The following is a 26,800-nucleotide window of genomic DNA, read 5'->3' on the forward strand; positions in this document are numbered from 1 at the left end:
GTGAGCCGGGATTTTTTTTATTTTTTTTAAGTTCTAATACAGAAAGACATTTACATTTACTACTAATAATAAAATTAATATTTACAACTAATGATAAAATTGCTAAATTAAAAAAAGTTTAGTTGTTGTCAAATTCGAAAAGCTAGCCGTTATAAATTTAAAAAACTAGTCGTTGTTAATTTTATTTGAACCCCTAGATTTATGAATAACTGCACTTTTCTCATATTTTCAAACTATAAATACACCTCCATTCTTCTTCATTTTCACACAATTCTTCCACAATTCTCTCTTTATCTAAATTTGCCATTCAATTAGTGTACATTACTTTACCTCCACCTTCTCCTCGAGTTCGAAAATCAACTTCAAGTGCGGTGTGGATGCATTTTGAGCGAATAAATGAGGAACATGTTAAATGTCAACATTGTGGTGGCATATATCTCCACAAGTCCGGAGCGTCGGGTATTAGCCTATTAGGGGGGTGGGGGTGGAGGGGGGTACCGGTGTGTTGCGTAAACACTTGTGAAAAGGCACGAAATTGAACTTTGAAGTTTATCTCTTCTTTAAATTTGTCCATCGATGTTAGCCGTTTAATTTGTATGTTTTGAACTTTTGATTTGCAATAGTTCGCCGTTCAAGTTTGTAGGTATTGAATTTGTAATGTTATCAATTTAAGTTTTAAGTTTTATTTTAAATTATTTATGTAGATGTTGACATGTCTATTTGACTGGACACGAAATTTAAGAAAGAAGAGAAGACTTTTAAACTTGTGGTGTTCAAGTTCAGCCCCTTACACCTCTTAGTGGGTCAGGGTCGGGATGGTGGTGGGCCGGGTTTACCGGGCCGGGCCGGCCCACTTGACAGGCTTACCTCATATCGAACTATCGTGAACGTGATCACACCATCAATGGCCTTGCAACCAAACCCAATCTCCACGTGTTTAATACACGTCCGTGGTTTTCGGAGAGCTAAGTATTGCCTTGTGGCCGGATTATAACGTAGTAATGTCGATGATTTATTTCTTGCTCTCCACAAAGAAGTCCATGCCATAATGCCATAAGATATAGGCGGCAATCATGTCGAAAATTTATGGAAAATGCATCTCCACAAAAACTTCAAAACAAGACAGTAATACTGGTAGTAAGCAAATATCAAACAGACAATTAGTTAACTAATTTAAGTAAATCCGTCATTATTTTTTCATCAACATTTATTTTAAAGCTTCTATCTTAGAAGTTTTCTTCATTTTTATACTCTGTAATCCGTGATTCTAAAACAATCCCGCTGAAAATTTCTGTACGGTGTTTCTGTTTAAAGAAATTATCAATTAAAATCCTACTATAATAATTCGGATAGCTATAAATTTATATCACCAAATCATCTATCTTACAAGGAGAAAAGCTATTCAAATAACATGTCCTAACCTTTATATGTGGCATTGTCTCGGCAATTTCTTCATCGGATAACTATTTGCTTTTGTTTGGCACGTTTATAGCAATGTTGATGAAGAAGCATGTCACATGAACAACAACAGTTCCATCCGTTTCATGTAAAAAAAGTTGCCGTGCATTTAAAGAGTAAAAACTCAAGTATTGAAATTTATAACATAAGTAAAAGATGTATCGTTCCAAATTTTCAATTGTTGAAAAATACTGTTACATATCCAACGATTTTACAGTTCATTTTGCCAGGAAAACCAGTTTATGTACTTCAAATATGAAAGGTTCAATATGCTATTAACGCGGAATACATAAGAGGCTGGCGGCCTTTTGAACTAGTACAATATTTTCACTTAGACACGTTAATTAAAAGTATGACCTATATATTGAACATTTTATGTTAGTAGAACATGTGCTGGCCATGGTGCTAAGGTAGAGAATAAGTAGGCCAGAACTGGTTTTTTGGCCAAAACGTTGAATTTTCCCGACTTCACGCCTTATGTTCGGGTGACAGACAAATAATATGACATGTCAGTAATTTGTGTTCAATAGACACATTTTTGCCAACATAAGGTGTCCAATAGGTCGCACTCTCAGTTAAAGTGTCTAAGTGAAAAGTGTGGACACATTTAGGTGGTTGTTTATGTGTTTTTCCCTACAAGCAACATAATTAAACATTATAAAGAGCAACCTACACTCAGGTCTCTATCTCTCTCTCTCTTTTTCTTTAAACAAACCGTGGGTAACGGAAGGGGAAATGAGGGAGGGGATTACAAGGTGGAGAATCGAACCCTCACCAACAAGGTCAAAATTCGGATAGTCAATCAACTGAACTACTAAGATTACCTTACAAACAGATCTTTGCCTTTAGTGTTCAAAAAAGAAAAGGCACGATGACATTAAGAAAAGGCACAATGACATTAATAAATTAATTAATTAGTAGATAAGGCAACAATATAATGTTCTTAACCAACATAAAATCAACTCATGCTTATCTTGTTAAAACAAATACATATGAGAAAAACACAAGAACTCCTTGACAGTACCACCAATCCTTCAAATACAGGATGCCTAAAGAAGAAGTGGCCATTCTTGCCACTCATAAGGAAATATATTGGTGTATGTTTTGTGATAGCCAAAACTACACACTAACTTTGCAGAAGAATTGTCCATGTCGTAACACATCAGAAACTTACCATATCTTTTATATTAAGAACAATATTGAGAATTTGTGGATTAGAAGGGTGAAATACCATATCACATTCAAAATAATAATTTACCCCACCTTTTATCCCACCGCGATGAAGAAGTCCCAAGGTCTCCTGACAAGTGTTGAAAGCTTTAAAAACTATTAATTTAGTGTACTTCCTGCTCCATCGCGATGTCTCGTCCTGTATTGCTCTTCAGGTGCCAAACAATAAGCCCCCGACTCATAGTTGCATAACCGAGAATTCCCCCTGAGACACCTAGAGATCTCATATAGAAATAGTTGAGCGTATCAGGTAAGTCTAGAGACCAGAAACACATATTCAGACTATCGTATAGGTTGATTCGACGTTGAAAGTCAAGCCGATAGAATACTCCGTTAATAGCGCCTCCTGATTTTGGCCACTCTGAAGGGTGGTAAATGGAGGGATGAAAATCAAGAGGAATTTCAAGTGCGGGGGTTATTTCAGTCCATGCATTAGTTTGAGAAGAGAAACTTTCAATTGTTACCGTTGATTCTGCAGACACCTTATAACGGACTATCGTGAACGAGATAACATCCTTATTAATTGGATCATCCAACTTGCAATTATACCCAATCGCCACATACTTAGCACATGTTTTTATATTTATCCCAACCACGACATGCTTAGTAAATGTTAGTACTTCTGGGAGGGCAAAGTATTGCCTTGTGGCCGGATTATAAACATAGTAATGTCGTTGACATATTTCTTGCTCACAGCAAAGGAGAAATCCCATAGGTGATGCAATAATGTATAGGCAACAACCGCGTAGAAAATTTACAGATTCATCGATTTTTTATTTTTTTTAGAAAGAGGAAGGTAGGTTACGAGTTAAAAAGTTTATGTAAACATAGTACTGCATACAGTAAATACTCCATATATGCTCCATTTAAATAGTTATCGACAGGAATGAGGATTTGAAAATTTATCATGTCACAACTAGTAGTTATGACTTAATTATGATTAAACTTGAGACATTAGAAGTCCAATATTATTGTCATGTGAAATTAGAGTTCAAATTATATGTCGTGCGATGTAAGAAACCGTCATAATAGAAGTTATCTAGACAAATGATGGTAGCCTGACCAATTCAAACTAGTTAAATTTCACGTGTTCGAACTGTGAAATTAATCCCTATTGTTTGTTATAGGCTAGCCTGATTGTGTTACCTCCCTTTTGAGTACAGCCTTTCCAGGATCATGTGTGGATCTAGATGCTACGTAAAACGGGCTACCCTTTTCAATTATTGTTATCGGGTGTGAGTAGAAGCACATACTCTAAAAAATTTCTCACACACGATATTTACATCAAAACAGTAAATACAAGACACGCCTCTTGTATACACATATTTATCATTGGACTATGATTAAGTAAAATATATTTCTACTTTAATTTTAATTGCTAAGGTTAAATTACTTCGTTTCATATAAATATCAAATACAAATAAGTATTTACTATTTCTAGAATAATGTGTTTATCCAAACTAGCTATACAGAAAAGCGTGGGAATTAAACTGACTAATCCTTCCTCTACCACTGAACATTGGGTTGATTTATCATTTAGAATTTGTCACTATTTTGAAAAATTGTACAAATATAGCCTTTGAGAAATTATTCTTCTAGACAACGTTGGATTCAGATCAAATGTTTGTTCATATCTTGGGCAACATACCTTACAAAGAATAACTTATAAAATTTTAAATTGTGGTCTCTAACGTTTTCTCATAAGATTTTCAACTTGCTAAAAGAGTTCTTTAGATTGTATCTAAAAGGTACCATAAGTTACAATAAAAATAAAAAAAGAGGTTATTTACTAAACTTTGCAGCCATAAATACCAACAGCCTTCCTCTTCAGTGCATCTGTGCTGATTGACCTCCATCTTCTTAATCTGCCTCCTCAAAAGATACCGTACTTCCTGACAATACCGGTCTTCTTGGTCCTCTTAGTCATTTTGAAAAGTTACGAAAGCACGAGGGTTGAAGATGACGACGTAGCAGCAGCAACAAACAAACTCTTAGGGGTCGTTTGGTAGATAGTCGAAATACTCCAGGGATTATAATCCCGGGACTAATTTATCCCATCTATTGGGACTATTTTATACCATCTAAAAAAATGGTATAAAATAATCCCAGTATAAGTGGGATAAGAAGGTATAAGTTGGGTTATCCCAGTACTAAGAGCCCGTTTGGATTGGCTTACAGCTTAAAGCTGTTTGCAGCTTATAAGCTGAAAAAAATAAGTTGGGGTAGTCCAACTTATTTTTTTTGGCTTATAAGTTGTTTTCAGCTTATAAGCTGCTTTAGATAAACTAAGTCAAATGGGTTCAATTATTTTTTTGAGCTTATTTTAAGCATAAAATGACTTTAAGCTGGCCAGCCAAACACTCAAAAAAGCTGAAAACAGCTTATAAGCCAACTTATAAGCCAATCCAAACGGGCTCTAATTTTTGTATTATATTTGATACAATTTATACGTTGTATCAAATATAGTACAAAAATTAGTACTGGGATAACTCAGCTTATATCTTCAACCAAACGACCCCTTAGGTTATTTACTAAACAACTATCCCAGAAAGGGACAACCTTCAACCAAACGACCCCTTAGGTTATTTACTAAACAACTATCCCAGAAAGGGACAACCAGCAGAAATGCCAATAATAAAGTTTTATAAGCGGACAAACAAGACTAGGCAAGAAACCAAGGAAGATTTGACAGGAAACTGTTCCAGCTTCTTGACTTCTACAAATAGACTAGACAACATTGTTCTTAACCAACATAAAATTTAACTGTTTATCTTGTTAAACGAGTACATTTGAGAACTATCTAAAAGCTCAGCCACTAAACTAAAACTCCTAATTCACCTCTGATATGATTACATAAAAAGTTTAAAGAGAACGTGGCCATTCTTGCCACTCATAAGAGAAGAAATTGAATGTTTTGTGGTTGCCAAAATCACACACTAACTCTACATAAGAATTGTCCATGTCGTACGAGATAAACAACCTGCCATCTATATTCAAATAAATAATGTGCAATTCAACAGGGTGAAATGCATACTTGCGATATAAGTAGATCTCAGATGTAGAAGTCCCAATGATCAAATAGAAGCTGTTAATGGATCAAATATGTGTTCTTAACCAACATGAAATCAACTCATGTTATCTTGTTAAACAAGTACATATGAGAAAATGTAAGAGCTCATTGACATACCAATAATAATTCAAAAACAGCAAGATGCCTAAAGAAGAAGTGGCCATTCTTGCCACTCATAAGGAAATATATTGGTGTATGTTTTGCGATTGCCAAAGTTACATACTAACTTTGCAGAAGAATTGTCCATGTCGTAGCACATCAGAAACTTACCATATTCTTTTATATTAAGAACAATAAGAATTTGTGGTTCATAAGGGTGAAATACCATATCACGATCAAAATTATAATTTATTCTATGTCCTAGCCCACAGCGATGAAGAAGTCCTAAGGTCTCCGGACAAGTGTTAAAGGCTTCAAAAACACATAAATTAGTGTACTTCATGTCCCATAGCGCTGTCCTGTCCCGTATATTGCTCTTCAGCTGCCAAACCGTGAGTCCACAACACATACTTGCAAAACAGAGAATTCCCCCTGATACACCTAGAGATCTCATATGTAAATAGTCGAGCCTATCAGGTAAGTCCAGAGACCAAAAACACATATTCACAGAATCGTATAGGTTGATTCGAGGTTCAAAGTCAAGCCAATAGAATACTCCTTCGATAGCGCCTCCTGATTTTGGCCACTTTGAAGGGTGGTAAAAGGAGGGCTGAAAATCAAGAGGATTTTCAAGTGCAAGGGTTATTTCAGTCCATGCATTAGTTTGAGAAGAGAAACTTTCAATTGTTACCGTTGATTCAGCAGGCACCTTATAACGAACTATCGTGAACGAGATAACATCCTTACTAATTGGGTCATCCAACTTGCAATTAAACCCAATCGCAACATACTTAGCACATGTTTGTACTTTTATCCCAACCTCGACATGGTTAGTGCATGTTTTTACTTCTGGGAGGGCAAAGTATTGCCTTGTGACAGGATTATAAACATAGTAATGTCGTTGATATATTTCTTGCTCACAGCAAAGGAGAAATCCCATTGATGATGCAATAATGTATAGGCGACAACCATGTAGAAAATTTACAGACTCGTCGAAATTTTCTTTAACCATCTCCGGTGAAGTGAAGAGAAAATGAATTTGGGCGTGTGTACGTATAGCTTGGTAAAAGAATCCAATTGTACGAGTACACAATCTCGGAGAACGGCAGTCAGATACATGTAGTGCCCAACTCCTAGACACACATTTAAACCTCGCAAGGGATTTCGAAGGCAACCGACGCAATATATCAATTACCGTCTTTACAGACAGCTCCATGACAATCTGCAAATCAAAACGGAATTTCAACAACTTGAGAAGGAACTGAGGTCATTGGCTAGCTAGATGATTTCTTTTTATCTATTAAAGTTTAGGTGAGCTGAGTTACCTTGTCAAGCTTGTTATTTAGTTTCCTCAATTTCTTCATAATCTGCAAAAGATCAATTTATGTAACATACTAATTAAGAAATATATAAGTTCATGCATTCAGTGATGGATCTACCATTGAAGTTCGACATATTGTAGCTTTATTTGGCCCACGGTATCTATGTTAAGAAATCCGCTTAATAGTGTAAATAATCTATCCCTGACCAGTATATGTCCCGACTTAGAATTCAGAATTCATAAATTTGAAATTTAGAATCCATAGGCAGAGGCGGAGCCAGGATTCTACGCTTGTGGGTTCGGGGTTCTAATTCTTTAAAGTTACTGGGTTTGTAATTAATTATTTGTCAATATTTGACAAAAAATTTAATACAAATATATGATTCGGACAAAAGATACTAGGTTCGGCCGAACCCACACCCAAAGGGCTGGCTCCGCCCCTGTCCATAGGCACTAGAATAGTCGTGGAAGTTGATCCAAGTTAAGGAAAAAATAGAGAATAATGTCAATGCATCTCTACTTAGTTCTTTTTTTCCTGGAAATCTTGAGAATTGGATGGATTTCATACTAATTAATTAAAAACATCAATGCATCTCTTACGTAACTTCAAAAGCATGAAAGTAGTACTAGTAGAAAGTAAAAATTAAACAAACAATGAGTAAACTAATATATGGAGGGTAAAAGGCAAAAAATATGCTAACCTCGGTAATTTATAGATTGAGAACAGAGATGAGAGCTTGATAATCATATAGTGTTGTGCTTGTGGTCGGTGAAAAGTATATAGGGACACTCAAGTTAGGGTTTTATTAAACTATTAATACTCCTTTTTATAGTAACTAAATCCGTTACAATTTTTTCATCAAAAATTACTTTTAAAACAACCTTCTATTTTAATTTTATAAGGTATTTTTCATTTTATTTATAGACTACAATCTTTGATTTTCTCAATAATTACCTGAATAGATTTTCAATTTTTTACTAGCAAAATGTCTGATTGAATTTTGAAGAGTCAAATTAAATTGCAGTCAATATTTTAGATTCTTTATGCTATTTAAATATTATGAACTGGTATAATTAAGGTACCTTCAAGTACTGAGTACTGAGTACATATGATGGTTGTAAAATATATATTTACACCAAATACTCCTTATCATAATAAGTGTTTAATTGGGGTGGCAAATGGGAGGGGTTTGATTGAAAATGATTTGAACAAAAACGGGTTGAGTTTCAAATCGCCCATATTTCATGTGGGTAAAATATGGCTTGGTTGATAAATGGGTGGGTTGGTTATGGGTTAGCTCATATTATACAAGCGTAATATTATTTCAAGTGTAATGTTTATAATTTTTTTCTTTTGGAGGGGGAGGGGATGTGGGTGATAAGAAATTTTTTCCATTTTGTATAATTTTTTTATAAAAGTGGATTATATGAAATTGATATTTGGGCGGGGTGGGAATACGAATTATTTTTCACTTTTCATAAAAGATAAATTGTATGAAATAGAAAATGTGGGTAGGTGTGTGTGGGGTGGGGGGTGTTAAGAGAAAATTTCTCACTTTTTATATTTTTTTGCATGGTGGGGTGGGAGGTAAGAAAGAAATTTCTCATTTTCGAAATGAGTTGTTATTGGTTCTACTGTGTTCATATATGAATATCCATATTTTACCCATATTTCCTCAAATTTTGAATGTTCGTCATCGTTTCATTTTCGGGTTTGGAACCGTTAAATTAATTACAAGACAACACTTTGCAAAATATTTATTTTTCTACATACTAATTATTTATTGTCTTTACATAATATATATTGTACCAGTTATTAAATTAGAAGCCCAAAAATAATTAAATAGAGGAGGAAGGATCAACAATTTTCAGCCAAATTAATGGCCCAAAATACAAATACAATAATCAGCCCAAAATTTTATTCCACAGCCCACTATTTTAATCCAATATCCGGTCCAGCCCAACGCTCGACCCGGTCCAGCCCAACGCTCGACCCGGTCCAACCCGTTTCTCCTTCCCCTTAACCTAATTTCTCTCCCTCTTTCTTTCCTCTCATCTTCTCCGCCTCCTCTGTCCTCTCTCCCTTTTCCCTCTCCATTTGCCCTAATTTCTCCTCCATCTCACCCGCCTCCCTTTCTCCTTCCTTCATCGTCATCTCCATTCTCCCACACCCACGTTCTCTCTCTGCACTTCCACATCTCCTTGTCCCCCCACTCCTTCGTCTCTCTCCTCACGTTCTCCCCACACCCACGCCTCTGCCATCTTCCCTGACACTCCCACCACGCATGTTCCCCGCTTCCTCTCTCTCATACGCTCCTCTTCATTCTCAACTCTATAAATAATGAAGAATTACTCAATTGAAAGGGGGGACGACCGAAGACTTTGCTATATTCAACATTCTTTCTGTATCCCTACAGCTATTCTAAATCGGAGATGTGTTAAAATTCCATTCGGTTTTCGGAATCATTTTCAGACGCCTGAATCCTTTCTAAAATATTCACATTTTTTACTATCCCTGGAAATACTCTGAAGGATTAAGTGGATTATTCCTTATGTTGTTACTTTAAAATTCGAGCGTAGATTCGAGACGTCGACACCCACTTCACTGCGCACAAAAAAGGTAAAACTTCAACACGTTCATCGCTTATCGTCTTTAATTTCTGCTCGTTTTAAGAATTTAAGTTATTCTGCCGTCTTGAGTAGTTATATATTTTCTTTGTTGTTGTATCGCTTGTTCAATGTTTGGAAGCTGTTAGGATAGGATGTTAATCGCTAAAAGATGAAATTTGAAAGATGTCTGTTGTAGTTGGGATGATTAGATGGAATTTACAGGACTTAGAACTTATTTAAAAGTCGAATATACATAGGATATACAGTGGGTTATCAAGGTAAGAAGAACGTATACATTCGATATACATCTGATATACACACCATGGTGTGTATATCTTAGGTATATTATGTATATAATTAAAGCATATCGGCATTATTCCTCTTTGCTCTATTTGTTCTAAATAACGTATTCGGTCATGAATGTAATTTATTTGGTTTGAGATAGGACGAAATGATTATACGACATGTCGATATTGGTTGTTGATTTTATTTTGTCTACAAAGTCGTGGCTGTTTTGTTTAAGCTGATAAGATTAATGTGGAATGGTTAGTTTGAGACTTAGGTTAGCTTACTACGTCATTACTGCATGGTTTAAGTCGAATTCGATTAATGCTAGATGATAGTCGCCTGTCTGTTTAGTTGTGGTTTCCCCAGCTTGCATTATCATGATTGTGTTTGTTAAAAGATAGAATCTGGTTGATGTTAAGAGATAATGATGTGCTTTTATCTGTTCAAATGAGTTGGTGTGATTTTTTTTTCTTTTTTTTTTCAGATTATATGGTTTGGCCTTCAAAGGCATAAGTGTTTGGTGTTAATTTAAAACTTGATTGTCGTAGTTATTTGGGTTAACTGTCTGGACACATGCTAACTGTCACATGACTCATTTCAAAGTTCTGTGTGTGAAAAGGACTTATTTAAATGCTACTCTACTCTCAACATGTTTAATCAGTGTGTTTAAAAAAAACATGTAAACCTTCCATGTTTAAACCAGCCTGCTTGTTTAGTTGATTTACCCCTCTATCTATGCTTATCACACTCTGCGATGTGTTAATTTACTTTACTTGATTGGTCTATGCTACCATTGCTTAATTTTATCCTCTGGTTGCAATGAATTCGTGACCAATGTATGGTTACTAAGGTCACTACCTATCATTCTTATAGTTATTATGCATAATATGTGAGCCTGGCAGTCTGAATTTTGCATAATAAAGCTATTTGTTTTAGTTTGTGTTGACTGAGGCTTGACTGTTTAGTGTGAACCTACCTGGGAGTTTGTTTGCTGCCAAGACTTAAGTATTGATAGGATGCCCTTGTCTTGAACTTATCATAGCCGCAATTTCTGAGTTTGCTTCTTGTTTGTCACTTGTTTTTTTTTAGCTCCACTGTGGCCTGCTAAGTGTCTAAGTCCAAGCATGATATTCATGTCCTATTTCTATAGATAATACTACTTGCTTGCTTGCTGTTAATCCTGAGCTTATTTGCTTCTTGAACTTGCCTACACTCTATGCAAAGGTTAAATAACTGTCATACATGTCTCCCAAACCGCATGGAATCTGGTCTTATCACCTCCAAACTGTCTACTTTTGAGTAATGAAAATCTGTATGAGTTTGTGCCTCTTCTTGTTGTCTGTTTTGCCTAGCATGGCTCTGTATAAACATATACTATCTGGTTCTCTCTCTGTCTGGTTTAAACTGATTTTGAGTTCTTTGAAACCCACCTTATTTGTTTACTTATAATAGATGTTATTATAGCATGGTGATATTTGCTTATTTGTTGTGATCTTTAGGAACTTTGTTAGGTACTTATTGGAGTATGGGACTCTGGATTAATATAGTTGCAAAAACACGTCTTCTAAATGTGTGCTATACTAGTTGCTTCTATGGCTATTTGTCTGAATCCAATATAAGTCTTACCTTGTCCATTCTCTTATGATTCTGTATGTTAAGTGCTTTTATTCACTGTATAGTAGCAGTGTTTGATAGAAGTGTGCAAATGGAGAAAGATGTACACAATAGATAAATGCAATAGGGTCTCATTGGTATAAGTTTAAACCTTCCCTGGTGTTAACCTTCTATACATCCTTATGAATATGTATACATGAGATATACTTAAATATACACAGAACACACACAATCTACTGATCTTTTTTTTTTAGTTTATGTTCTACATGTTTAACTTTATTCATTGATTAGATACTAATTCTTTTTCTTTCGTTATTATGCATGACTATCGCACACGAGTCCAAGCGACCCGTCATCTCCCGCATTCGGTGTTGGGCTAAAAACCTAACGCAATTTCTCTTTCAAGTCAGCCAACCTACAGCCAAACAAGGAAATAAAATTTGGGCCAAAGCCCAATAAATGTGAACAGCAACAGTAGCGGACAGCAGTATTCTTTAATGGGCTGAGCCCATTTGCATCATTCCTATTCCTCTATTTTTTTTATGTGCATTTAACGTGTATTGTATTATTAACATTTTGTTTGCTAATTTAGATGAACTTTAAGTAACATTAAGGGTTTTAGTTTAGTAATGGGTAGTCAATTTCACAAATTACATTCACTTCTATTTTTAAAACTATTCAATAGTATATATAACATTTAATTGGAATAATTGATTTTTTTCAAATTGGCACGACCACATCGAGCTAAAAGAATCAAGATTTACTCTTTTATCTTAGAACATTTGAAATACACATTTGTTAAAACATTAATCTTGCAATAACTTTACAAATACATTTTAATTTACTAGTTGGAGTAATTTAATATTCAGAACACGTATGAGTAATTTATTTATAATCAAACTCCTTTTTTGTTAAATCACTATTTTTCTACAAGTTTTTTACTTTAAATAACATTCTATTTCTATCTATAACTTTAGCAATACTTACAAGATATTTTCTTAAATATTATAAAATATTACATCTACACTTAGCCTGATTAATTCACCTAAGTCCGGTCGGTTAACCATTGTTAATGGGTCTTAAAGGATGCCTAATACCTTCCCTTTAGACTAATTGAACCCTTACCTAAAATCTTAAGTTTCGCAGACCTTAAACAGAGTTAACTTTAAAAAATAACTTTAAATAAACCTTAGGTGTCCTAATTCACCATAAATAATTAGGTGGCGACTCCTTAACACAAACAAAGAACAGGAATCTCCAATATGTTGTACTTCTAATTTAACCCGGTTAAAATGGGGTATAACAGACTTAATTATGAGCAAACTTGACCTCAAAAGACATTAGAAATCCAATACTATTGTCATGTGAAATTAGAATTCAAATTATATGGTGTGTGATGTAAGAAATCGCCATAATAAAAGTTATCTATACAAAAATAGTAGTTGGAGTAGGTGCATAACATGGATGCTTCGTAAAACGGGCTACTCTTTTCAATTATTGTTGTCGTGTGAGTAGGAGCACATATTGTAAAAACATTCTCACACGATATTTACATCAAAACAATAAATACAAGACATGCATCTTGTATACACATATTTATTACTGAACTATGGTTAAGTAAAATGTATTTCTACTTTAATTTTAACTGCTAATATAAGTTTAAATTATTAATATAACCATCAAATACCAATAAATATTTGCTCATAAAATATTACGGATAATCTATATAGCATAAGTTATGCTAAAATAATGTGTTTATCCAAACTAGCTATACAAAAGGCGTGGGAATTCAACTGACTAATCTTTACCACTGAACATTGGGTTCATTTATCATTTAGAATTTGTCGCTAATTTGAAAAATTAAGTAAATATAGCCTTTGAAAATATTGAGCAAAATATCTTACAAATAATAATTTATAAAATTTTGGACTGTGATCTAATTTTTTTCATAAAATTTTAAATTTGCTAAAAGAGGCCTTTAGACCCCGTAATCTATAAGGTTATATAAGCTACACTAGAAATAAAAAGAATGTCATTTAACATAAAGGAACAACCAGAGAAAATGTCAATAACAAATTTGCAGAACTGCACATATTAGACTAGGCAGGAAACTATTCCAGCTTTGACTAGTTAAAATAGACTAGACACCAGTGTACTTAACCAACATAAAATTCTAACTATTTATCTTGTTAAACAAGTACATTTGAGAAATCTATAAAAGCTCAGCCACAATGAACTAAAACTCCTCATTCCGCCTCGGTTACACAAAAGGTTTAAAGAGAATGTGGCCATTCTTGCCACTCATAAGGGAAGAAATTGAATGTTGTGCTTCTGCGAAAATCACATACTAGCTCTGTAGAAGAATTGTCCATGTCATAGGAGATAAATTTACCAGATATATTCAAATAAATAATGTGCGACTCAATAGGGTGAAAATCCATATTTGCGATATAAATAGATCTCGGATGTACAAGTCCCAAGGTCTCCGGACAAGTGTTAACAACTTCAATAACATCTAATTCGATGTACTTTCTGACCCATAAAGTTGTCTTGTCCCGTATATTGCTACTCATGTGCCAAATGTTGATATGACCAGTATTTAAATCAGTCACTGCATAACATAGAATTTCCCCCGACACACGTAGATGTCTATCATAAGCATTCCCATACGTATCGGGTGACTCCAGTGACCAGAAACACATATCCACAGTATCGTATGCAGTGATTTGATGTCCACCGTGGAACCAATAGAATACTCCATCAATAGCACCAGCTGATGTCAGCCACTTTGAAATGTTATACTGTAAGGGGCGAAAACGGATATGATTATCAAGTGTAAGTATGATCTTAGTCCATACATTAGTTTCAGTAGAGAAACTTTCGATTGTTACAGTTGATTGTAACCCCTGTCTCCGTCCAGGTACCATATAACGAACAATTGTGAACGAAATCGCATCAACTGGGTCATACACCTTGCAATTAAACCCGATCGCCACATCTTTAACGCACATTTGTGTTTCAGGGAGAGCTAGGTATTGCCTTGTGGCCGGATTGTAAACATAGTAATGTCGGTGATTTATTTCTTGCTTACAGCAAAGAAGATATCCCTTAGATGATGCAATTATATATAAGCTATCAGGTAGAAAATTGACAGATTCGTCGAAGTTTTCTATGGCGGTCTCTTTGGGAGAGAGGAAAAAATGAATTGGGGCTTGTTTATGTATAGCTTGGTAAAAGAATCCAATCGTACGAGTACACAATCTTCGAGAACAACAATCAAATATGTGGCCCGCCCAATTTGTAGACACACATTTAAATCTCAGAAGGGATTTTGTAGGCAGTCGATGCAATATTTCCATTATAATGTCCGCTGGCAGCTCCATGACAATCTGCAAATTGAAACGAAACTTCACCAATTAGCCAAATGTAATATAATGTGAAGAGAAGGAACAGAGGATATATAATGCAAATCTACAGTAACTTATTATAGGTGTCATTGAGAGGCGGATGAAGCCTATAATCTATGGGTTTAACTGAACTTTATATTTTTTTTATCTCAACCATGTGTGTGCACCCGCGTACTTAAAACACACTAAAATATTCAACAAATATCAATTTTTGAACTCATAAGTTTGAAAGTACAATAAGTTTACAGCAACGTCAATCCTCATTAATCAAGACCTTAAATTACTTGTATAGGAACATGTTTAAGTTGAAAATTGGATGGACTTTATTCTAATCCAAATTACACTCAGGCATCTTTAATCAAACAAACGAGTAAACAAATATAACTATATAAGTATGGACGAAAAGGCAATAAATATACTAACCTGTCAATAGGCTTTGTAGACTGAAAGCAGAAAAGAGAGCTCACCGCTTCTATTGATATTGATACGGTGTTGTGCTTGAGTATGTGTAAATATATAGGTCTTTTTTTTCTTTTTCTTTTTTTTTAACCTGGTATTCTGTACCTGCATTAGAGTCTAGGGCCCAAACCCATGAACCAAGTTCAAAATGAATTAAAAAGTATTTACTACTCCAACACAACCTTTGTCGGTCAAGTTAGGGTTTTTCTTTTCTTTTTCATAATACATACATTCCATATTATTTTTTTAAAATCACTATTAGTTGTAATATCTTTTGTTTCTTTTTTCTCCTTTTTCTTTTAATAAACTCTGTAATATTGATGCAGTAAAAGATCTAGTAAATATTATTACCAAAACTTACCATGTAACAACTAGTAGTAGTTATGAGCAAACTTGACAGCGAAGAAATATCGTCATACTAGAGTTTAATGCAACGAGGATGTGTAAAAGAAAACATTGTCTCGATCTAAATTAGGTTATTTTATCTAGCAAATACAAAGTATAAGTGACCTACACTATACAACCACATTAACCTCCTATAACTAATTCAACCACATTAATAATGTAAAAATTATTTCAGCGTTAGTGTTTTTAACTTAATTACTAAAATTAATACTTTGAGAATTGAGGAATGAGAACTTTTCTTCTGTTTTTACATAATTGAGAAAAGTATCAATTTTGCCTTTGAACTAGTTTGAAATGGAATAATTTAGCCTTTTATTTTGTTTTTTTCCCATAAAAATGCTATGTGGTCCCGCGCATTTTTAGCTTAGTAGCTCCAAATGTTGTCCCCTCTATCGATTGTTCTTAGCTTAGATAGAAAAGTAATTTGCCCTTGAACTATGTAAGATGCCAAGTAGAGAGGTAATATTGAAGAATTCAAATTTCACTATATATATATAAATGATTATCAATAATTAAAAACAATAGTATTTTCTCCGCCTCAATTTAAGTGTCTTAGTTTGACTTGATACGGAATTTAGGAAATAAAGGGAGGCTTTTGAACTTTGTGATCCTAAATTAAGTTGTGTATAATGTACTAAAATGTCATTTAAATCTTTTGGTTTTAAACTTGACATATAAGAAGTTTGAATTGTCAACTTACTAAATAAAAAGTGACACTCTTTTTGAGACATACCAAAAAAAAAAAAAAGTGAGACTTAAACTGGGACGGATAAAATAGTAGACTTTTTCTGGTCTTTCAGTTTGCCCAGATAAACAGTGTTATTAGATACTTCGTTATGCTTTTCATTGGGAGCTAATAGACTCCGGATTCTAGAAAAGTTAGTCTACTTGATGGGTTTTGAATAAATTATTTATTTATATTAAGTAGATTTTTAACATTAATAAAGGGTTTTGACCAATGCTAATAAGTTATGCTGAAGCGGAACTATAGCTTTTCCCCGACCGAAGTGCACAAATACCCGATTTTCAGACCACCATTTGCCTAAAGTTAAGACATTTTTCATAAGTTTCGATCATTTTTGTCTGAACTTCAGCCATATGTAATTTCAGACACTGCATGTCTTAAGTTATTCCGACGTGCAAAAAAAACTATAAAGTGATTACAACTTAAATAGTAGTGCTCAGTCCCTTTAATTTGTTGTTCGCTGCATCCAGTTGTATGCATATATGTACTGACATTTGTATATATTCAAATTAGAGAAAAAGCACAATGCCAGTAACAATTTGCATATCCAGTTTATATAATGTTCTTAACAAAAGACATGTACGGACATGTGCAAAGGAGATGTACGGATGCCCCTGTACGGATGCCCCAGTACGGAGGTGTGAGAGGTTGGCTATAGAAGGTTTTAGAAGAGGCAGAGGTAGGCCGAAGAAATACTGGGGAGAGGTGATTCGACACGACATGGCGCTTGTCCAGCTTACCGAGGACATGAATTTAGATAGGAGATTATGAAGCGCACGAATTAGGGCAGAAGGTTACTAAGTAGTTGAGTGTTGTCTTGTTTATCATTTCATACTAATAGTTGTAGTATTATCCTTGTAGGTCCTTGTCTTTTGATTCCTGATACTATTTGTTGTTGCTTGTACTTTGATTCTCAAATTGTTTTAATTTCTATAGTAGTTCACTATGCCTTTTATATTGCTTTAAATTGATTGTTCTTGTCATTAGTACTACTTGAGTGCTTCTTTTACTATGTTATTTATCATATTATCTTGCTGCTATTACTACTTATTATTATTGTTTATTATTAATGATGTTTTTTCATCTCTCTTTGAGCCGGAAGTCTATCGGAAACAGCCTCTCTACCCGTCAAAAGGTTGAGGTAAGGTCTGCGTACACGCTACCCTCCCCAGACCCCACCTGGTGGGATTATACTGGGCATGTTGTTGTTGTTGTCGTTGTTGTCATTGTTGTTGCTGTATAATGTTCTTAATAACCTAAAATCAACTACTCATATAATCTTTAAACAATTACATATGAGAAATATAAAAGCTCACTGACATGAGTAGCACTAAGAGCGCATTTTGATTGACTTATAAGTGGTCGAACCAGCTTATAAGCTGTTTTTTTGGTTTTTTAGGTGTTTGACCAGCTTATAAGCTAAAAAAGTGCTTAGAATAAGCCAAAAAAAAAAATAAGTTAGGATAGCCCAGCTTATTTTTTTTTATTTATAAGCTGTTTTTTTGTCAAACCAGTTTATAAGCCATTTTTTTAAGCTAAACCAAACGGGCTCTAATTCTTAAGAAGGCGAGGCCATTCTTGCCACTCATAAGGAAATAAATTGTTGCCTGCCAAAAAGTGGTTGGCAAGACCACACACTAACTGTGCAGAACAATTGTCTATGTTCTGGCACATCACAAACTTACCACATTCTCCTTTACTAAAAACTCTATAAACAATGTGTGGCTCAACAGGGTGAAATAGAAAATTCGGGCTGACATAAAGAGATCCATTTGGAGGTAGAAGTACCGTGGCCTCGAGGCAAGTGTTAATAGCTTTAGAGATATTTAATTCAGCGTATTTTCAATCCCATTGCGATGTCCTATCACGTATATTGCTCTTCAGGTTCAAAATAGCAAGTCCATGACTCAAATTTGTGTAACAGAGAATTCCCCCTGATACACCTAGGGATCTCTTTTGAAAATAATCGGTCCAATCAGGTATGTCTAGAGACCAGAAACACATATTCACACTATCGTATACGTTGATTAGAGCTTGAGTGTCAAGCCAATGGAATACTCTGTCAATATCGCCTACTGATGCTAGCCACTTGTTTAAGGAAAAGACGTGGTGAAATTGGAGAGGAAGTTCAATTGCAAGGGTGATTTATGTCCATTCATTAGTTTGAGAAGAGTAATTTTCAATTGTTACTATTGATTCTGTTGGAATCTCATAACGAACGATCGAGAACGAAATTATATCCTTTTGGGTCCACATTGCAATTAAACCCTATCGCCACATATTTAACACGCGTTTTTGTTTCCGGGAGGGCAAAATGTTGCCCTGTGGCCGGATTATAAACATAGTAATGTTGTTAATATTTGCCTTGCTTACAACAAAGAAGAAATCCCATTGATGATGCAATAATATATAGGCGGCAGTCACATAGGAAAGTTACAGACTCGTCGAAATTTTCTTTGACCATCTCTAATGAAGTAAAGAGAAAACGGATTTGGGTGCGTTCAGGGATAGCTTGGTAAACAAATCCAATTGCACGATTACAAGATCTCCGAGAAGGACAATCAGATACGTATCTTGCCCAACTCGTAGACACACATTTAAATCTCATAAGGGATTTCGAAGGCAAAAGATTTAATATTTCAATTTCAGTGTCTGCCGGCAACGCCATAACAATCTGCAGATTAAAATAAAACTTCAACAATAGAACGAAACTTTAAAGCCAAACTTTAATAAGAGATCTGGAAGAAATTGAATGTTTTGCTTCTGCCAAAATCACACACTAACTCTGCAGAAGAATTGTCCATAGGAGATTAATTTACTATCTATGTTCAAATAAATAATGTGTAGTCCAACAGGGTGAAAACCCATATTCTCGATATAAGTAGATCTCGGATTTAGTAGTCCCAATGTCTCAAAAATGTCGTCGTCTTTATCCTAGAGATCAAAAATATCCTCTCCGCTAACAGCTTCTCTAACTTAAGATGGAAAAGTACATTTTGCCTTTGAACTATTTAAGATGCCTAGCAATGGAGTAAAAATGGTCACCCATATTTTGGGAATGGCCTAGTAAAGTCACTTTTGTTTTTTTTAAGACTAGAGTATCACTCAACTATTTTTATTTTTCTCAAAATATACTAAACACCATAAAACTCTTATTCTCTTCTAGTTGGCATGTCATATCACATTAAAATTTTATTTTTTAAATAACAAATATATTTAACTCATGATAACTCATTTAAACCAATCTAACCCATGTCTTATACTCGATTTAAACCCGGTTAAAAATTATCTAAAGAATCAATTTTATACCCGATAAAACCATGGGAAGGCACGTAGGTTCATATCCGATTTTAATCCGTTATTTTTGGCAATCGGGAGATTTTGGATAGCAAGCAAAGATTTCCTCAAATTCTTTGAAAATTATGACAAACTTCAACAACCAAACTAGTTAGAACAAATAATTTCCACATTTATGTTGCTCATATCCTCCAAGAATCCATGCAAAATAGCTCCACATAAGGCTCAAAAGCATCTTAATGGGTGTTCTAAACATTGAGCTGGCTATGCAAAATCTGACTTTAACCACCTTTTGTTGCATAAGAAACTTGAATAACTTTTTTTGCACTTATTAAGCACCAAAGCAGAAGCCTAGGATTAAACTGAGGCCATACTGGGTAGCCTTGATAGAAGACTTATGTAAGCAGATTTTGGACGCGGCAAACTAGCTATATATGTATATATATATATATATATACTAGACGGTCTATGCCCGTGCGCACTTTAGATTATAGTGCATCTATGTGTGTAGTTATGTTTGAATACTGTTTTTATGCATATATATATATATATATATATATATATATATATATACTAGACGGTCTATGCCCTTGCTGCGCACGGGCCCAACACTTTAGATTATAGTGCATCTATGTGTGTAGTTGTGTTTGAATACTGTTTTTATGCATGTATATATATATATATATATATATAATATGTTCAAAACACGATTAATATAACATTATAGTTTGTGTTCCGTATGTAAAACTTTATTATATTAGTGTTTGTTAGGAATACAAAATCGGCAAATTTATTAATATTTTTTAAAAGAGAAGACTTGTTTAAAAGGAAACTATTTTCCTCTCTTTGAGATAAAACAATATCAATATTTAAGCATCAGTTGATACTTTCAATTTTAATTCGATTAATTTAAAGGTGTAAAATACTTATTATTTTTTATCAAATTTTGGTTTGGATAATTCTAATTCAAATTATTAAATTAATTTTACATGTTTAAAATGAAACAAAGTAAAAATTGATTTTCTATTTAAACGAAGAAATACTATTCTTTAATTTTTGGTAAATAGTATCGGTTTAACTCATTTTACTTGTCATGTTGTCTTTTGCATGGTTTTTTAAGAAAACGTCGATTAGAATTATAATTTGACTAATTTACCTTATTCATTATTTGATCTCCATTTGATATATTTTATTTTACGACATTAATCTCTTTTCACGTCTATTAGAGTAAGAATAAAAATAAAAAAGTAATTAAATTCTATCTTATATTAAAATATAAATATTTTAAGTATATTTATTTTAGTAAACATAACCAATAAATGACATGGCGGAATAACAAATACAATAGTTTAATATCTAGATTAGATCTTAGGCTAATATAAAAAAAATTGTATGGTTTGACTACTTAACCTTTTGAAGAAAAGCAATTTCATTTGCTCCCACTAATAGATTGATACGCATGTGGCAATGAATCCATCATTATTGACTTAATGAGATACTTTGGAAATTACATGAATATTGTTTGATTTTTTAATATGGGGTGCACTTTTTTTTTTGGACATTATTAGTTTGCACTATTTTTATGCATATATATATATATATATATACTATGTTCAAAACGCAATTAATATAACATAGTAGTTTGTGCTCCGCATCTAAAATTTTATTATATTAATGTTTGCTACGAATACAAAGTCTGAACTTTTTTTTTTTGACATTATTTGTTTTTTTAATATGGGATTCACTTCTTTTTTTATATTGCTTGATTTTGTTAATATGGGGTACACTTTTTTTTTCCGTGAGTTTGGAGATGGTGGGTTCCACTTTTTTTTCTTCTTTTTATTTTTTTATTTTTTATATTACTTGGTGTTGTTTAGTATGGGGCCGACCCTTTATGGGGTGCATTTTTTTTTGACATTATTAGTTTGCACTATTTTAATGTTCAAAACACGATTAATATAACATTGTAGTTTATGCTCCGTATCTAAAACTTTATTATATTAGTATTTGCTACGAATACAAAGTCTGCATTTTTTTTGACATTATTTATTTTTTTAATATGGGGTTCACTTTTTTTTTTTTTGATATTGCTTGATTTTATTAATATAAGGTCAACTTTATTTTTTTTCCCGTGAGTTTGGAGATGGTGGGTTCCACTTCTTTTTCTTCTTTTTTTTTTAAGGGACAACGGACGACGAAGCATGGGTCTAAATCCATGCTTCTATATCATTATTTATTTTTTAATATGGGGTTCACTTTTTTTTTTCCGTGAGTTTGGAGATGGTGGGTTCCACATCTTTTTTTTTTTTTTAAGGGACAACGGACGACGAAGCATGGGTCATGCTTCTATGAAAAGGGTCAAATATACCCCTGTACTGTTAGAAAATGGTTAAATATACTCCTCGTTATACTTTGGGTCCAAATATACCCTTTCCGTTATACTTTGAGTTCAAATATAGCCCTTTGTTATACTTTGGGTCTAAATATACCCCTCTTCCGTTAAAATTGTCTATGGTGGATATGAAATATGACGTCGCACTGACAACTCGGTGAGGTGGACACCACATGACATGTCACCTCACCACCCCAACCAATTCACCCCTCTCTTCTCCGTCTTCTTCTACCACAACCATCTCCTCCCCCTCTACAACCTTTTCTCCATAGGCAAAGATGACCCTGCTTCTTTTCTCCATGATTTCTTTACTCTGAAACCACTACTGGTGAACCTCTTTCTTCCATTGGCGATTTGGATATTTTGTTTCTGTTGTAAACCTTGATGAAGCTTCTGGAATCTATTTTTTAGGATAGGAATAGAAAAGGAATCTTTTAGGTTGCATCGAACCCTTGAGTTAAAAAATTGATGTGGAACTGGAACACTCTTGCAAATGTCGTCTTTAATTGATTCAATATTCATTTTCAACATGGTGGTGTGGTGGCGCCAATGGTGGCAAAGGTTGTGGAGGGGAAGAGATGGTAGTGGTGGAAGAAGGAGAAGAGAGGGGTGAATGGGTTGGGGTGGTGAGGTGGCATGCCATGTGGTGTGTGTCCACCTCGCCCAGTTGTCAGTGTCACGCCATATTTCATATTCATCATGGACAATTTTAACGGAAGAGGGGTATATTTAGACTCAAAGTATAATATAGGGGTATATTTGAACTCAAAGTATAACAGAAAGAGTATTTGGTTCCAAAGTATAACGAGAGGTATTTATCCTTTTCCGTAATTATAATACATGAGACAGCTAGTTTTGGTTGTTGAATTAGTTTGCCATCATTTTTAGAGAAGTTGCAGAAATCTCTGATTGTTGTCCAAAATTTTCCGTCACCATAAAAATAACGGGTATAAAACCTCTGTGCCTTCCCATGATCTCGTCAAGTATAAAATTGCTTCTTTAGATACTTTTTAACCGGATTTAAATCGGCTATAAGACATGGGGTAGATTGGGTTAAATGAGTTATTATGAGATAAACTATATTTATTATTAAGAAAATAAGATTTTAATGTGACGGGGATAGTATATTTTATGGTGTTTAGTATATTCTAAGAAAAATAGGGATAGTTGAGTGATACTAGTCCTAAAAGAAACAAAAATGACTTTACGTTCATTCAGGAAATTTACTCAACAATGAAGTAATATTAAAGAATTCAAATTTCACTATATATATATAAATGATGAGCAATAATTAAAAACCAACACAAGTAGAGTACTGAATGAATAAAGTGTTAAAAGAATTACAATAATAGTGAAAGATTCAATAATACTAATAGTATGTCTAAATGGGCCTATTGTTCAATATTGGGCCGGATCCATTCAAATTAACAAGGCAGCCCATATAGCAAACCCAAGCCCAAGCCCGCTTAGAACCATTGGCGCTTCAAATATTGAAATTGCAGATGAAGCGTCATCAGCAGTTGGACCTTGTGAACTCTCCGGCGACAAACTCGCCGTCGCCGGAGAATTCGCCGGAGTTGCTGAACTTGAAGAAATGCTTGGAGAAGTTGCCGGAGTTTCTGAACTTGAAGAAATACTTGGAGAAGTTGCCGGAGTATTCACCGGAGTTTCTATCGCCGGAGAAGATACACTGGTTGATGGACTGAGTGCTGGAGATATTGCCGGAGAAACGGTAATCGCCGGAGGGTTAGCCGGAGGGTTCGCCGGAGATATCGCCGGAGAAGAAACCGGTGGTTGAGATTTCGCGATCGGCGATTTATTAGGAGAAGAAACCGGCGCTTGAGAAGGTGCATTTTGCGCGTTACCAGAATTTAACACCAAAAATACTAAAAAAGCAATAGTAACAAATAAATTAGACATTTTGTAGTGCTAGAAAATAAGAAAGAGCGAGGATATTCCGGTGAACAGAAATTAAAAGGAAATGAAAAAATAAATTGTGAAGTTTTTGTGATGATTAATAATTGTCCAGTGAATATTGAAGAGAATGTTTTGGGAGTCATATATAGGAAGTGAAAGTAAACGTTGCGTTTATAAAAAATTTAAAAGTGGAAGTTACCGTTGCTAGTCGTGTCTCCCAATGCTACGGCGGTACGGCATGTTTGCAGTAATATATCCGTTATTCAAAAGTATTTTACTAACTAGTTCTGTAAAAAAATTGTGGTTGATTAAATCATACTACTAATTTATCATGATAGTTATAAATTAAGGTAAGAGTGTGAATTAATTAACTACATACAATTTAGTGATATAAGTGGATCTCAAGACATGTGTTATACATTTATCGTATAAACATCACGGTAAATTTTTACCGACTCTATATTGTGTTGGTTTCATTTGTCAATGAGTTGCTTCATACATTTTTTAACCATTTAGTATCCTGAATTTACTTGCTCGATTAATTTAGAGTTGCGTCAGGTAAGACGTTTTGCTCTTTTTTTGAGGGATTTTTTCATTTCAAGCTCGAACAACAAAACTTTTGATTAAAGATGGAACAATTCTATTATTCCACCATAATCCTTAGCGGTACTTTATTTTGTTTTAATCTGTCTACAAATACATGAATTCTAGTTTTTTTGTCTCACGTAAAACACAAGGATTAGACTCGCACTTACAACAACTGAATCGTAAGGTAAAATTGGTCGATTCTATCCCTGTGAGCTAAATATAAAAGGTGACCTGATCAAGTAACCTTATGGTCAAAACTAGCCAATCTAGAATAGTTAAGTTGCCATATCAGTGTAGTTAAACTAAATTTAGGGGCTCGTCTTTTGAATTTTTTTTGGAATAAGTTGAAGTGTGTTGACATACTTTTTTCTAACAAATAAGTTAGCAATGACAATGTTAATGTAGATACTTTCATTCAACTAGTTTTTTATCTTTTGCTGTCGCTAGTTGTGCTTTCGGTACTTACAGATTTCTGTGGCTTGGAGATGTGCACATAAATCTCTTGTTGTTATATTTAATCACCGAGTTGGCATAAAAATTCAATTGAGTGACAAGGCTGCAAAAATCGCTTTTATTTGAAATTGTATACATCCATCATCAACTACACTTATGTCTTAAATTAATTGGGGTAATCCTCTATATTTTCACCAAAAAAGACGCACGTATTATGTTATGATATAGTATATTTATATTTACACCGAGCACCACTCGTTCTATTACTCCTTCTGCGTACAGTCATATTTCTTATACTCATAATCGTAAGAAAACCATTTTCATTTGAAACATATTTTACCTTTATATACATAAGCCCTTCGGCTATCAAAATAATACATATATACAATGGGAAATCGTGAGACCATACTACCCACACATGCGTGTCTACGAGCCTCTACTAGAGTACTAGACATATGGACGGGACAGGACCCCGTCGTGCCCAAAACATATATACACAAAAGAATAAATCAGTGGCACCTCCGGAACAATGGAGTGCTTTCAAAGTCTGCTAATAGCTCCTACGAGTCTTGATCACCTCTTTGTCTACCTGTGGGCATGAACACAGCGTCCAAAGAAAAAGGACGTCAGTACGAGCATTGTACTGAGTATGTAAGGCATGAATAAAACGAACGTAATAAAGAAATCATGAAATATAAGATGAAGATATAACCTGCTTAGCCTTTAAGAGTAATTGCGTTTTAAACATATCACATATATCAACATATCACATACATCATCATCGTTAACCCGCGTCCGGGTAACCATCGTACGCCGCCCACTAGTGGTGTCATGTCTGGCCCTCTAGGCACGGTGGAATCATAAGCAGCCCGCCTTAGCGGTGACATGTCCGGCCATTTAGGCGCGGTGGAACCATATGCAGCCCGCCTTAGCGGTGACATATCCGGCCATTTAGGCGCGGTGGAATCGTGTCATCATGTACTCATCATAGACTTCTCATTTTCATACGTCTCATAGGCATATTGTGACCTTATCATAAGCTTATGATAACCTTATCGTAAACATAGCATGAAGCATACATTAGAACTCAAGATAATCTATAACTATATCGGGGTGACGTAAGGTCGAGAACCCCCGATTACATTATGGAGTAATCACATTCATCATATCTCACCTTAAAGGAACTAACATTGTAAGGCTAGTGTACACAATGAACGACATCAATGGATCATTAACCTCATAGACATCCTATCTCGCTTACGATTCTCTAGACTTAAACTCATTATCATCATTCATTATCATACTCGTGTCGTATCTCTCTTTTCTTTATCTTATACATATATAGCTCCTTATAGTCATAGACTCATAATTTCCGTTATACAGGAAGACCATGGAAAAATAAGAAGATTCATGCCATAGAAGGAAAGGACTGGCCTTACATACCTTT

At 34.4% G+C, this 26,800-nt stretch overlaps 2 protein-coding genes across 2 annotated transcripts; both read right to left on the reverse strand.

Moving 5' to 3' along the window:
• Nucleotides 1-5,870: 5,870 nt before the first annotated feature.
• Nucleotides 5,871-7,965, reverse strand: LOC132619055 (F-box protein At5g49610-like). Its single transcript, XM_060334032.1, has 2 exons — nt 7,880-7,965; nt 5,871-7,079 (listed from the first exon to the last, which is right to left on the reverse strand). The coding sequence occupies exon 2, from the start codon at nt 7,071-7,073 to the stop codon at nt 5,904-5,906; it is 1,170 nt and encodes a 389-aa protein (XP_060190015.1). The 5' UTR covers nt 7,074-7,079; nt 7,880-7,965; the 3' UTR covers nt 5,871-5,903.
• Nucleotides 7,966-23,814: 15,849 nt separating this feature from the next.
• On the reverse strand, nt 23,815-24,315 carry LOC132617489 (lysine-rich arabinogalactan protein 18-like). Its single transcript, XM_060332494.1, has one exon. The coding sequence runs from the start codon at nt 24,313-24,315 to the stop codon at nt 23,815-23,817; it is 501 nt and encodes a 166-aa protein (XP_060188477.1).
• Nucleotides 24,316-26,800: the final 2,485 nt, after the last annotated feature.

Source organism: Lycium barbarum, chromosome 11 (genome assembly GCF_019175385.1).
Source record: "Lycium barbarum isolate Lr01 chromosome 11, ASM1917538v2, whole genome shotgun sequence".
In the NCBI taxonomy this organism is placed as follows: domain Eukaryota; kingdom Viridiplantae; phylum Streptophyta; class Magnoliopsida; order Solanales; family Solanaceae; genus Lycium; species Lycium barbarum.

What these genes read in the sequence shown, in the direction of transcription:
- LOC132619055 (XM_060334032.1), bottom strand. Translation starts at nt 7,073, where the DNA reads ATGGAGCTGTCTGTAAAGACGGTAATTGATATATTGCGTCGGTTGCCT.
- LOC132617489 (XM_060332494.1), bottom strand. Translation starts at nt 24,315, where the DNA reads ATGTCTAATTTATTTGTTACTATTGCTTTTTTAGTATTTTTGGTGTTA.